Source organism: Terrapene carolina, unplaced genomic scaffold (genome assembly GCF_002925995.2).
Source record: "Terrapene carolina triunguis isolate 2854851 unplaced genomic scaffold, T_m_triunguis-2.0 Scaffold210, whole genome shotgun sequence".
In the NCBI taxonomy this organism is placed as follows: domain Eukaryota; kingdom Metazoa; phylum Chordata; order Testudines; family Emydidae; genus Terrapene; species Terrapene triunguis.
This window is the reverse complement of record NW_020664561.1, coordinates 5,808,494-5,822,895: the sequence shown is the minus strand read 5'-3', so window position 1 is coordinate 5,822,895 and position 14,402 is coordinate 5,808,494. Positions and strand designations below refer to the sequence as shown.

Here is a 14,402-nt window from a genome sequence, read left to right as displayed (position 1 = left end):
AGAATGAATGTGGGGGAAATAAGCAGCAGTAAAAGATAAACTCTAATTAAAGGGACACAAACTTAAGAAACAAGGAGGAAGTGAGCTGTAGCGCAAGTAAGAAAATAATAATGATGTAAAACAAAACATCTTAAGGTAGACGAGGTGAAGTGACAGGAATAGAGAAAATGTCTGAGCAAAGGGACTGTAAGCCAGAAAGGAGGGGAGAGAGAATTGTTCAATCAAGAAGCCAGCACATCGCATCAAGGAGTACATACATGCCTTTATTTAAGCTGAATCTTAGAACAGTGAACAAAGATTGCACAAGAGACTTGCTCAATATATAACTAAACATCCTAAGAATCTCTACTCCAAACCCTGGGCTTACAGAGGCTGCAAATAAGAAACTGACCAGGGAACATACAATGGTGGGGTTTATGTTCTGGTGCATTGTATTTTCTAATTCAAAATTCTGTTATTTCATTAATTATTGCCTATAACAAGAGTTTAATTAAGATAGTGATAGTCAATAGACAGTAGATAACAGTGATTGTTTACCGTAGGTTACGGCGTAACCCTAAATAGTAGTTCCTGCTAAAACAACTAACTGATTTACTTGTGATTATTCGCCACTTAACTGATTTCTACATTTCCCCAACTGATTGAGATAAAACATAATTTGACCTCTAGATTGCCTCTGCCTCTCTTTCCTGCTTGGATTCCAAATCCCCCCCCATTAGGCCCGTTACACTGGCTGCTTTAGTGACACCTGCAGCACAGAGGCCAAGGTTGAGAACAGAATACCTTCTCACCCTTGGAACAGGGCCCACCAGCTCCCAGATGAAGCACACAAGTGAGGGGCTTGGGGGGGGGGGGGGAGACCTACACTGTAGTTGTCCACGCTGCATGTCTTCTGTTAACAAATATAAGGCTTCACTCTCCAGCAGTATCAGACTGGCCCTTTTCAGATGTAATCCAGTCACAGTCCAATTCTGTATATCAAACACATGAAATCACCCCTTCTGAACAGGTCTTAGAAGTAGCTTATTCAGAGCAGCCCCAGTCCCTGCAACCCTCACTCAGGGAAAACTCTCACTGAGGCAATGAGACGTAAGATTGCAGCGAGTTAAATGTGTTTGCCGCAGTATTTCTGTGCAACAATAGCATACCGCATCACAGCAACAATAGATATACTCCAAGGTGTAGCTATCCCTTCTACCACCATATAGAAGTGCAGAGTTAACCTTGTGTCCATTAACCAAATGCCTTTTTTCTACAACAATACTGAGTACAACAATACTGTACTCAGCAATGTATTATATCTTCTCCCTTCCCACCTTAAGGTATGGGCAGAGCAATACCCTACAGACAGATTATATTTCCTACATGGATGAACTCGCCTCTGCTATTGGTGTGAAGCCCAATTTTCCACTGCTGTTCCTGACGGATCCAAGGCTGGCCCTGGAAGTGTACTTTGGCCCATGCAGTCCATACCAGTTTTGTCTGATGGGACCGGGGAAGTGGGATGGAGCCAGAAATGCCATCCTGACCCAGTGGGACCGGACGCTGAAGGCTACGAGGACCCGAGTCGTACATGATTCTCAGAAACATTTCCCCGTCTTGAATTTGCTTAGAATACTTGCGCTCCCTCTTCTCCTTCTTGCTGTTTTTCTGATGTTTAACTAATCAACAATTTTAAGGCTCTCAACATGAAATTAGTGAATAGAAAGGAAAATTCTTCCTGAGAAAGGAGAGGAGGGAATCCTACTACTTCATATCGGTTCTGACCTACCATGTGTGCAGATAGAGATGTTGATAGATAGATAGATAGATAGATAGATAGATAGATAGATATACCACACGTGCATGTATAAACTCAATGGGCCACAGCCTCTGCTGTGTAAACTGACATCGCTCCATAGAAGTCAGTGCCAGATGTTCTTTTGGTGTCAATGAGCATTACCTGATTTGTGCTCTTCTGTTTGTATCCTAGGAAATACTGAAAGAACAGACTCATTACAAGGGGAATATTGAGATAAATAAGATGTTATCTCCATGTTTTCTTAAACCCCAAGGCCTTCACATCTAGAGTATTCAGTAGTGTGATAACTTAGAGCTAGTCAAAAAATGACAATTATTTTTCACGGGAAATTGTTTTTTAAAATTGTTTTTATAGTTTTATGTTTCCCCACTGAAATTTTTTGTCTCTCATTGAAAAAATGAAACCAAAATTTTTTCAGTCTTCAAAAACAATTTTTAGTTAAAAAAATGTTTGGTTTTCAAAACCCAATTGTTTTTATGAGAACCTGTTTTGCGCACTTGGGCAGGACGGGGAAGTTATACTCTCAAAAAAAAAATTTCAACCAAAATAAACATTTTAACCACAGTAAAAATATTTGTGGAAAAATTTGTTTTGGTCAAAAAGCCATTTTTTGTTGAAAAAAATCTTTCAGTGAGAAAATTTCGATTGGGTCTTGTAATAATTCTCTCTAACAGCATGTTCAGCTGCAGCATCTGCCTCTTACCAAACAATCTGAAATGCATACACTACAGAGCTATCAAAATAACTAGCCTAACTGGGGTGGGGTAAACAAAATATCCAGTTTCCTGCTGTGTTTAGAGAGAACTTCTCTCAACTCGTCAGCGAGGGCTTGACAGCAAAATTGTTGTTCTCCACCTTTCCCCAGTCATGATTTAGTAAAAGCCCCCAGAATCTTCTTTTTCATTTGGATAAATATTCCCTTGAAGCAGTGTGATCTACTAGTTAGAGCAAGAGACCGGGGGTATGTTTACACTGCAATCAGAGGGGAAACCATGCTACTTGCGTGTGTGTTGATTTTTATCTGTAAAGCAGGGACTGCTTTGTAAAGTGCTTTGCATTCTTTGTATGAAAGGCACCATATATGAACCAATCAACATTATTATCTGAAGCTGTTCAGTCTAGAACACAGGCTGTTGTTAGCTATCCAGTATCTCCTGCTTCTGACTGAATGCTGTGGTCAGATCCTCATTCACCCAGACAGAAGAGGGAGGTTTATGCCCAGTCATGTTTAAACCAGATGCATGCCCAGATGTTCCGCGGTGGGATTACATTCATTGCGTCTCTTCTCCCTTCACTTACAGCCTGAGCTAATCACCATGGAACTCAATGGAAAGACACCCCTCCCCCCATTGACTTCAATGGACATTGGATCAGGCCCCTATTGTACAAGGCACCAGTTTTGTTTTGTTTTTTTAAAGTCAATTACAATATTGAAATTAAAATGTATTGGAATCTTTTCACTGGTTTCCTGATTCTTTCTCAGCTAGGAAACAATGAATTATTTATTACGAAGGGTTTATGTAGCTAGCAACTGTAGTATTGTGTAAAGTGAGGGACTAGGATGTCGATTATAGTGATTGGCGCTAGGGCAAAAGGATGATGATTTATACCAAGAGGATGGGATGTACTAAATGTGCATTGGATGGGAAAACCTCGCAGGGTGGTGAGAGATTCAGATAAGCCTCTGGAAGGGTAGAGGCTGGCAACAGCATATGCACTAAGGGAAGCAAGAGAAGACTCTGGCCCCAGCTCTGCATTTGGATTCAGTTCAAAGTATTTGGTTTAATTATGTTTTAGGGATTTGATTTTTTTAAAACACTGTTTGTGGGAAGGGAGCAGGGACACGTTTGGAAGTCTAGGTAGCGGATAGCATAATTTCATCTGCAAATTAATAACTTCTCACCTAAACTGCTCCCACAACTGTTTTGAAGGTACCAGAAGAGAGCCTAGTAAATTGCACAGTAGAGGTGCCTTAGGACATGTCTACATGAAAAGGTTATTTCAATATAAGGTAGGGTGTGAATTTAAACCAATATGGTTATACTGGTATAACTCTCTAAGGCTAGGTCTACACTACCCGCCTGAATCGGCGGGTAGAAATCGATCTCTCGGGGATCGAATTATCGCGTCTCGTCGGGACGCGACAATCGATCGCTGAATCAACACTCTTACTCCACCAGCGGAGGTGGGAGTAAGCGCCGTCGACTGGGAGCCACGGAGCCCTCACCCCCTCCTGCACCCCAATTTCATGAGCGTTTCATTTGCCTTCTGTTTTTTGATATTTTAGGATGAACTTGTCACTCTTTCAAGTGTTTCTCTCCAAGAACGAAAGCTAGAAACTGCCTGTGGTTAAGGTTGCCCAGCACTTTCCTTTATAAGATCCTGTTTTCAGTTGCTTTTTGCTTTGCCAACCTTTAACTATTTTGACTGATCTTTTCCATTTTGGGTGTCTGGCTCGGGCTGAATTTTTCTTAGAAAATTTCAGCCAAAACAGTTCAGCAGTTTCTCATAATGAGGTTGGTGAAACATATGTTGTTTTGCTCAGGTTGGAAAATTCTTACAACCGTTTTGTTGAGCAGATCTAACACCCTGGTGTGTTGGAATAAGGACTTAAAATATGGCAGGGGGTCACAGGACTGCGTGAACTGGGGGTGATAAATGCACTGAGGTCTGGGACTTTCATTATGGACTACTTGCGCTATGTTTTTGTAATAGTGTCCCCAAGGAGGGGTATTATTTAGGCAAGAATGCCTGTTCGTGGAGTTTCTGGGAACCACTGGAGGGGAAACTGAGTCAGGTGCACTTATTATGCTATGGCCTGCTGCAGAAGGGTACCCAAGCAAGGGACACTTCATCCATCCTGCATCATGGAATTGCCATTTTTTCAGCTTGCTCTAACCTAGGAAGTTACACACAGAGAGACTACATTAAAGGAACATTATGTTTGCAAAGTCAAGCGCTCAGAATTCGGGAAATGGCAGAATTTGGGTTGGCTGGGCAACTTGAACCCAACTCCCTTGAGCATTTGCATTATGACACTGTTTTCAGTTAGATGATCACACACTATTTATTCAGAGCACAGGCTGGACAGTGTTCGGAAGATGGATCAGGACTATGTAGTTAATGAGACTGTTATCTGACTGGTCTCTTTCTCTCTCGCACATACGCGTAATTTACATCTGTTTCTCTCATGCACCAGATAACCACATCACCCAGCCATTCTCTTAAAACTCACCCACATCTCCCTCATCCTTCCATCCCTTTAGTCACTCACCTCCCAAGGGTGAAGCCCTCACTACTATGTTCGCTCTCCAACTAGGACACCTCTCTGTTCTCACACCTGACTCACCTGTTTTCATACTGCTCAAGAGACCCTCAGTTCTCACTAACGTTCTCATCATGTCTTCCTCTGCCTCAGACCCTCCCATCCTGAGGACGGTTATAGAGAAGAATGGAGGGAACCAACTTCAACACTACCTCCAGTTCTTCTCATTTCTGGGATCCTTACCAGTCTGGATTTAGGCCTAGGAGCTGTCTAGGAACTATACCAATTTCTCTGGCCAATGATCTCCCTCTGGCAATGGACAGATCCTCTGCCCATACTCGTTTCCTTAGTTCTTTCACTAGTCCTTGGTCATGATGTGCAGTGACCTGTCTAAGGGATCTAGTGGGAGGATGGAATCACTCTGCAGTAGGTCCACTCTTTTAGGCAATGTTTCACCTTCCCTGATGGAAGGCCCGGTGGGGGTTTCATCTCCCCAACGCTCCTATTCAGTGTGTATCTGAAGCTGTTTTGGGGTGGGATGCTGGGGATAGAGATGAAACCAGTCGTGCCCAGGTAGCACTAAATTCTAGAAGTCTGGCAGAAATGGTGGCAGAAACCAGGAGAGCAGTAAAGTCAATAACAGAAGCCCTTGGTAGTGATAAAAAATTGATGGAGATTAAAAATAATAAGAGAGAAGCGAATGTAGAGATTTTTTGACAGCCAGTGAAATCAGGTTTATACTGGATCTTCATTACTCTGGACATTAACCCAGGTATATTAAAATCTGGGCTGCACTCGCTTAGCCAAATATAATATTCAGGTTACTCACTGGTGAGCATGTGTGTTACAGATCCCCCTCTGTGCTGATCTACAGAGGACATGAATTGTTACAGCTCCCAACTTGAGGGGCTGTCTCTTTAACTCAAGCTGTAAAAGCTCAGGCTTTTAGCTTTGGAGATCCTGGTTTGATCCTGATATGTCAACTAAGATGCTCTGTGTCATGCTGACTGAGGAGATATCTGAGCCATTAGTGATTATCTTTGAAAAGTCACGGAAGACGGGAGAGATTCCAGAAGACTGGAAAAGGGCAAATATAGTGCCAATCTATGAAAAGGGAAATAAGGTCAACCCAGGGAATTACAGACCAGTTAGTTCAACTTCTGTACCCAGAAAGATAATGGAGCAAATAATTAAGCAATCAATTTGCAAACATCTAGATGATTATAAGGTAATAAGTAACAGTCAGCATGGATTTGTCAAGAACAAATTGTGTCAAACCAACCTGATAGCTTTCTTTGACAGGGTAACAAGCCTTGTGGATGGGGGGAAGCACTGTCTCGCATGACCTTCTTATAAACAAACTAGGGAAATGCAACCTAGATGGAGCTACTATAAGGTGGGTGCAAAACTGGTTGGAAAACCATTCCCAGAGTGTAGTTATCAGTGCTTCAAAGTCATGCTGGAAGGGCATAATGAGTGAGGTCCCGCAGGGATCAGTTTTGGGTCCGATTCTGTTCAATGTCTTCATCAATGATTTAGATAATGGCATAGAGAGTACACTTGTAAAGTTTGCGGACGATACCAAGCTGGGAGGTGTTGCAAGTGCTTTTGAGGATAGGATTAAAATTCAAAATGATCTGGACAAACTGGAGAAATGGTCTGAAGTAAATAGGATGAAATTCAATAAGGACAAATGCAAAGTACTCCACTTAGGAAGGAACGATCAGTTGCACACATACAAAATGGGAAGGAGTACTTCGGAAAGGGATCTGGGGGTCAGAGTGGACCACAAGCTAAATATGAGTCAACCGTGTAATGCTGTTGCAAAAAAAAAAAGCAAAGATAATTCTAGGATGTATTAGCAAGAGTGTTGTAAGCAAGACACGAGAAGTAATTCTTCCACTCTACTCCGTGCTGATTAGGCCTCAGCTGGAGTGTTGTGTCCAGTTCTGGGTGCCACATTTCAGGACAGATGTGGACAAATTGGAGAAAGTCCAGAGAAGAGCAACAAAAATGATTAAAGATCTAGAAAACGTGACCCATGAGGGAAGATTGAAAAAAATGGGCATGTTTAGTCTGGAAAAGAAAAGACTGAGAGGGCACATAACAGTTTTCAAGTACCTAAAAGGTTGTTACAAGGAGGAGAGAGAAGAATTGTTCTTCTTAACCTCTGAGGATAGGACAAGAAGCAATGGGCTTAAATTGCAGCAAGGGTGGTTTAGGTTGGACACTAGGAAAAACTTCCTAACTGTCAGGTATCAGAGGGGTAGCTGTGTTAGTCTGAATCTGTTAAAAGCAACAGAGGGTCCTGTGGCACCTTTAAGACTAACAGAAGCAGCGCTGTTAGTCTTAAAGGTGCCACAGGACCCTCTGTTGCTCCTAACTGTCAGGGTGGTTAAACACTGGAATAAATTGCATAGGGAGGTTGTGGAATCTCCATCATTGGAGATTTTTAAGAGCAGGTTAGACAAACACCTGTTAGGGATGGTCTAGAATGATAATACTTAGTCCTATCGTAAGTCCAGGGGACTGGACTTCTCAAGGTCCCTTCCAGTCCTATGATACTATGCTTGCTCAGGGCTAGCCTTAGGGGAAATGGTGCCCTGGGCGAACTTGTATTTTGGCACTCTTGGTCCCCACTGCCTCCCCCAGTCCCCCGCCCATCCTCCCCATTGCCCTGGCCCCTGCTGCCTCCCTGGGCCCTCCCCATCACACCCGGGCCCTGCTGCCTCCTCCCCCACATTGCCTCAATTTTCCTTCCACAGCCTTGCACCCCAGACCCGCCCCACTCCTATGCTTGTTCTTGTAGGAAAGAGAACAGGAATTGATTGTTAAAATCCCAACATTTTCTAGGTCTGCATGTCTCCTGTTGCTAAGTGTTTTTCTCCCTAACATGCCCCCCCCCCGCCATTCCCGCCCCAGAGATTCTTGCCCCAGTGATTCGTTGGGCGCTCTTCCCACTCCTGGAGATAAGAACAGTATCTTTCTATTGGTCTACATGTTGCCAGGCACACTAGTGATGTCACAGAGGAAAGTAATAAAAAAGTGATCGCTTCTCCTCATAAAAACTATCAACTTTAAAAACCTGTGATGTGAATGACTTCCCTTGGAAGGTGGAATTATACTGATGTCCTTGTGCTTCCTAGGAATTGGCTTATAGTGAGGGAGTACATGTCCCTAATGGTGCATTGCAATGTGTAAAGGGCAGTTCCACCTACAGCTAGGAAACTAAAATAACTGTGCACTTATACAGAGCATTATATTAGCAGAGTGCTGTTCAGACACTTGTGACACTGGCAGACCAGATGTCAGCTCATGCCAAGGCCCCTAGGCCTCATTGAACACTGACAAATGCATAGCTTAGGCAGGGGTGGCCAACCTGAGGCTGAGAAGGAGCCAGAATTTACCAATGTACATTGCCAAAGAGGCACAGTAATATGTCAGCAGCCCCCCATCAGCTCCCCCACCCCGCTCCCAGCACCTCCTGCCCACGGGCAGCTTCGCCGATCAGCGCCTCCCCCTCCCTCCCTGCACCTCCTGATCAGCTGTTTCGTGGCATGCAGAAGGCTCTGGGAGGGAGGGGGAGGAGCAAGGGCATGGCAGGCTCAAGGGAGGGGGTGGGAAGGGGTGGAGTAGAGGCAGGGCCTGTGGCAGAGCCAGGGGTTGAGCAGTGAGCACCCCCGGCACATTGGAAAGTTGGTGCCTGTAGCTCCAGCCCCGGAGTCGCTGCCTATACAAGGAGCCACATATTAACTTCTGAAGAGCCGCATGTGGCTCCAGAGCCACAGGTTGGCCACCACTGGCTTAGGGTGACCAGGTGTCCGTTTTTCGACTGGAACACCCGGTCAAAAAGGGATCCTGGAGGCTCCGGTCAGCGCCGCGCAGCTCCTGGGAAGCAACTAGCATGTCCCCTCTCCGACTCCTATGTATAGGGGCAACCAGGGGCTCCACACACTGCCCTCACCCCAAGCACTGCCCCCACAACTCCCATTGTCTGGGAACTGTGACCAATGGGAACTGTGGGGGCAGCGCCTGCAGACAGGGCAGCGCGCAGTGCTGCCTGACTGCGCCTCCAAGTAGGAGCCGGAGGGGGGACATGTTGGCTGCTTCCGGGAGCTGCTTGAGGTAAGTGCCACCCAAAGCCTGCACCCCAACCCCCTCCCAGGACCCAACCCTCTGCCCCAGCCCCACCCCTGATCCCCCTCCCGCCCTGCGAACCCCTTGATCCCAGCCTGGAGCACCCTCCTGCACCCCAAACCCTTCATTCCCAGCCCCATCCCAGAGCCCTCACCCCCAGTCAAAGCCTTCACTCCCCCCACCCCGACCCGGCACCCCTGCCCCAGCCTAGAGCCCCCTCCCGTACTCCGAACCCCTCAGCCCCAGCCTGGAGCCCCCTCCTGCACCCCAAATCCCTCATCCCTGGCCCCGCCCCAGAGCCCACACCCCTAGCCAGACCCTCACTCCCTCTTGCATCCCAACCCCCTGAGCTAGACTGGTGAAAATGAGTGAGTGAGTGAGGGTGGGGAGATCAAGCGACAGAGGGAGGGGGGATGGAATGAGCGGGGGATGAGGTCTGATTTGTAACAGTCTGCCCTGAGGTTGGTACCCACTCATGAGCCACTCCAGAGCACCTGACAATATTAACTAATGAAGCCTCTTGTAGCGGGGTGGTTACCCCACTCCTGCCTGAGGGGTTTAAAACAGCCCTGGCAGAGGGCTGGGGCAAAGGGAAAAGCTACTGGGCTGATTGGGGAAGTAGCCACAGCTGGGCCATGCCCCAATCAGGCCCCAGCTGGCCCTATATAAGAGGCAGGGAGCCAGGCACTTAAGAGTCTCTCTCTGTGCTCAGAGAGAGAAGGGTCTGGGTGCTTGAGACAGGGTACCTGAGTGGAGCAGGGCTGGGGAAAGGCTGGGGCGCTTCAGCCTGGATAGCCCCAGGCTGTGGGTAATAGGCCAAGGGGTACTGGGGGTTGCAGAGGGCAGCCCAGGACTAGGCCAAGGCAGCAGGTCCAAACCCCCCTTGCCAGTGATGAGTGGCCTATACTGCAGTCTGCCCCAGGGCGCGGGGGCTAGATGGTGACTGGCAGTGGCCTGGTGCTGAGGCAAGGTGGGGATAGTGGGTGGGGGTTCCCCAGGGAGGGGAGACCCAGATCTGTGTGGGTATTGCCAGGGGGCAGCACCCAGAGCAAGGGGCACCGGGGTCCTGGGAGGGACACGGGGGGGCCAGTGCAGAGGACAAGGCGGATCACTGGCCTGCAGAGGGCGCTCCAGAGGCTGGGGAGCTAATTCCCTGGATGACCAGCAGGAGGTGCCGCAGGGGTGAGTCTGCTTCTCTTACACCTCTCAACACCCCTGTGAGGTAGATCAGTGTTTTCAGCACTTCTCAGAGGAGACAATGGTCATATAACATATCCAAGGCATCACAGCACATCTGTGGCAGAGCAGAGATTAGCATTCAGGAGCTTCCTGGATTCTAGCCTTACATACAAGCCGCAGCAGATCACTGCCTCAAAAGCTAGGAGGGTTTGTGTATGCTGGTATGTAAGGAATGTGGGGGAGTATGTTATGCAATATAGGTACAACTTAGGTGATCCAGGCTGTAATACAGTGTGTTGGGTGCAGGGATGGTTATGAATACTGCTACACACTAGGGAAATTTGAATATGGATCCAAACATTGTAACTTGAGCTCAAGTGCAGTGGATCTGAAGTTTGGTTGTTGGGAGCAGAGGGGAGGGTTAACTATATATTTCTTTCACTGCTTAGAGTTGCTTAATTGTCACTACCAGACACCTACAATGAACCTGTCAATTGGAGTCCAAACCACCCGTGCCAGCTGAGCTCACACTCTCATTTCAGTATTGCCAACCCCAAAAGACCAAAAATGAGACAATCTTTTTGTACTTTGTATTCGCCTTTTGCTTTTTCGAGCCATGAGGGCACATTTGGGTCACATTTTCCAGCTTCTCTGCAACCCTGAGAGCAAGAAACTTGCTTTTAAACAAACAGAAAAATGAGATTTCTCACGTAATCACTTGATTCCAGGAGCTGGAGCTTTAAGTCAAGCATCAACTATTGGGAGACTCACAAGAGTTGGCAACACACGATCCTTGGTGGATTCCCAGTCCAATATTCTTTTTTATTCATCTATTGAATTTAATTATAAATGTATCAAAATTAATAAAAACTTAGCCGTGAGGGTCCCAGAGCTGAGAGGAGTCATGAGAGTACCTTGCCAATGGGCTCTAAGGGTTTGTGTACGTGGGGAAAAATTATTCCAGTCAATTTCCCAGTGTAGACAAACTATGCTTCCATTTCCCCTACCTCCAGGCTTCTGGTTTGCTTTTTGATTCAGGCTTCACAAGACAGATCCTCCGGAGCCCAAACTCCCAGTGACTGTTTCGGTCCTCTCTACCAGGAGCCCACAGGGCACATGTCTGAGCAGTGAGATACACACTGTGAAAGGGAAAGGTTAACTCCTCCCAAGTATAAAGCCCCTTGCTCTGTTAGGGTGTGTTAATCTTCCTACTCAGCAGCCTGTGAAGAGACAGCTTGCCTGCTCCATAGGGGAAGGGAAAAACAGGTAAGAAATGGAAAGACCAAATAGGAGGAGGAGAAATGGGGGGGAGGGGATTCGGACAGCATGGCTTAGCTATAAACTACAATTACTTTCTGAGCTGCTGCCTCTAGTTCTCTAACCCAAGGTGGAGAGGGACTCTAGTTGCAGCAGGGTGATGCATCTGAAGAAGTGAGGTTTTTACCCACGAAAGCTTATGCCCAAATACATCCCTTAGTCTTTAAGGTGCCACCAGACTCCTTGTTGTTTTTGTAGTTACAGCAGGTAGACCTATGAAAGTTGTGTTTTGGGGCACATAATGGTGGTTGCATTTGGGGATAAAGGGGCAAGTCAATGGGATAGGAGCAGTCAGGTGGGATCATGAATAGAGGATTGGGGGGAATACACACCTAGTATAGCTCAAACAGTGTTTGTATGTTTTTTGCAATCTTTCTCCAAATCCATTTATTTTTACCGCCCCATGTCTTTCCTGGTTTCACAGCAAAGGGTGTAGTTTGGGGGAGGAAGGGCATGGGGGGTGCTGCCCCCCAAACTACAAGCCTTGGGCAGGTGTGGAATTTCCCCCCCCCCCCCCACCTGGCCCCGTTGGCCTGGCTGGAGCTGGCCCCCAAAATATAGAAATCAAATGACACCTGGTTTCACTCCTCCGTCTCTTCATTTTTTTCATTCCCTTCATGCCCCTTTCTTTCCTTGTATGCTGGATCTTACACTCGTTTCAGTATCTTTTCCCTGGATCACAGTTTACTGTAGAATCCTGCGTTTTTTCCCTTGCATTGATCTCTTTCCTGCTCTCCTTTCTTTTCAAACAGCTATTCTGATTGGTCCTCACGCTTCACTTTCTCATTTTCCCTCCCACATCATGTCTTCTCTCCTCTTTCACCCTCCGTTTGTTCCCTGTTTCCCTCCCTTTCCTGAAGTCTCCTTGACCTCCTGCGCACCTTCCCTACCGCTCCTTCAGTCTTCCTCCCAATTCCTCCTTAAATCCAGCCTTCACCTCGCCTCTCACTCATCCCTGCATCCTGCTCTCAATTCCTTTCCTTCTCCCTACCCTTCTCCCCAAACTCCCTGTGATGGGTTGGATTACAGAAACCCCCTTGGCAGCTGCCACCTGACGTACCAAGACTACCCCTGCTTCTGTTTTCCCTGCCAGCTCAGGACTCCAGCACCCTGTCTTGCTGAGCCAGACACTCCCATCTGCTTCAACACAGACCCAGCGTCTGAATCACTTGTCCCAAAGCTGCAAGTTTACCTGAAAACAGCTCACAAAAGTGTGCTTGTCTTTAGCACTCAGATGCCCAACTCCCAATGGGGTCTAAACCCAAATAAATCCGTTTTACCCTGCATAAAGCTTATGCAGGGCAAACTCATAAATTGTTCGCCCTCTATAACACTGATAGAGAGAGATGCACAGCTGTTTGCTCCCCCAGGTATTAATACATACTCTGAGTTAATTAAGGAAAAAAGTGATTTTATTAAATATAGAAAATAGGATTTAAGTGGTTCCAGGTAGTAACAGACAGAACAAAGTAAGTCACCAAACAAAATAAAATAAAATGCGCAAATCTATGTCTAATCAAACTGAATACAGATAATCTCACCCTCAGAGATGCTTCAGTAAGCTTTTTCTCAGACTGGACACCTTCCAGGCCTGGGCACAATTCTTTCCCCTGGTACAGCTCTTGTTCCAGCTCAGGTGATAGCTAGCGGATTCTTCATGATGGCTCCTCCCCCTCTTTGTTCTGTTCCACCCCTTTATATATCTTTTGCATAAGGCATGAACCCTTTGTCCCTCTGGGTTTCCACCCCCCCTCACTGGAAAAGCACCAGGTTAAAGATGGATTCCAGTTCAGGTGACATGATCACATGTCACTGCAAGACTTCATTGCCCACTTGCCAGCACACACACATACAGGAAGACTAACAGGTAAACACAGCCATCTGCAGACAATGGTCCTGGTTAATGGGAGTCATCAAGATTCCAAACCACTATTAATGGCCCACACTTTGCATAATTACAATAGGCCCTCAGAGTTATATTTCATATTTCTAGTTTCAGATACAAGAGTGGTACATTTATACAAATAGGATGATCACACTCAGTAGATTATAAGCTTTGTAATGATACCTTACCAGAGACCTTTTGCATGAAGCATATTCCAGTTACATTATATTCACTATCATATTTTTATAAAACTATTCCAGTTACATTATATTCACTATTTATTGTTTTTATAAAACCATATAGACTGCACAACGTCACATTCCCTCACTCGTGAACAGGGCTAGGAAGCTGGAGACCTGGGCCCCACTCTCAGTGCTGCCACAGAGCTCTGAGCTTGGGCCACTCATTTGGCCCGCCTATGCCTCAGTTTCTCCATTTCTAGCCTTACACTATTCTTGTGGGGGTTCAGTTACTCATGTTTGTGATGCACCCTGAGGGTGGAGAGCGCTCTGGGAGTGCACAGTATAGTTATTATAGATCCCCTGTGCCTATCCTGCAGCTCCCATACGTTATCTCCTGTCCCCCAAATGTCTCCAAGTTCCCAAATCATCCATTCTCTTCATCCTGTCCCCCTAACCATGCCCTAACCTCATACCCCTTCACGGCCACCTCCCCAGCATAGTCAGAGCCTCCTTCTCTTATGTCCCTCTCCTTCCACTGAGCTTGTGCTCTGGAGTCCCCGACATTTAACGTACTCCCTCCACAAAGCTTAGTTCATTCTCAGCATCTTCCCCACCCCACCAGATGGCTCCCTTTAT

At 46.5% G+C, this 14,402-nt stretch overlaps 1 protein-coding gene across 1 annotated transcript in view; it reads left to right on the top strand.

The window, feature by feature from the left end:
* LOC112107381 (dimethylaniline monooxygenase [N-oxide-forming] 3-like) overlaps nt 1-1,807 on the top strand; it is a 28,904-nt gene extending 27,097 nt beyond the window's left edge. Inside the window, exon 9 of the mRNA XM_024201052.3 lies at nt 1,323-1,807. Within this exon, the coding sequence (XP_024056820.1) occupies nt 1,323-1,665 (343 nt within the window). The 3' untranslated portion in view covers nt 1,666-1,807. The remainder of the gene's footprint in view (nt 1-1,322) is intronic.
* The last annotated feature ends 12,595 nt before the right edge of the window (nt 1,808-14,402 follow it).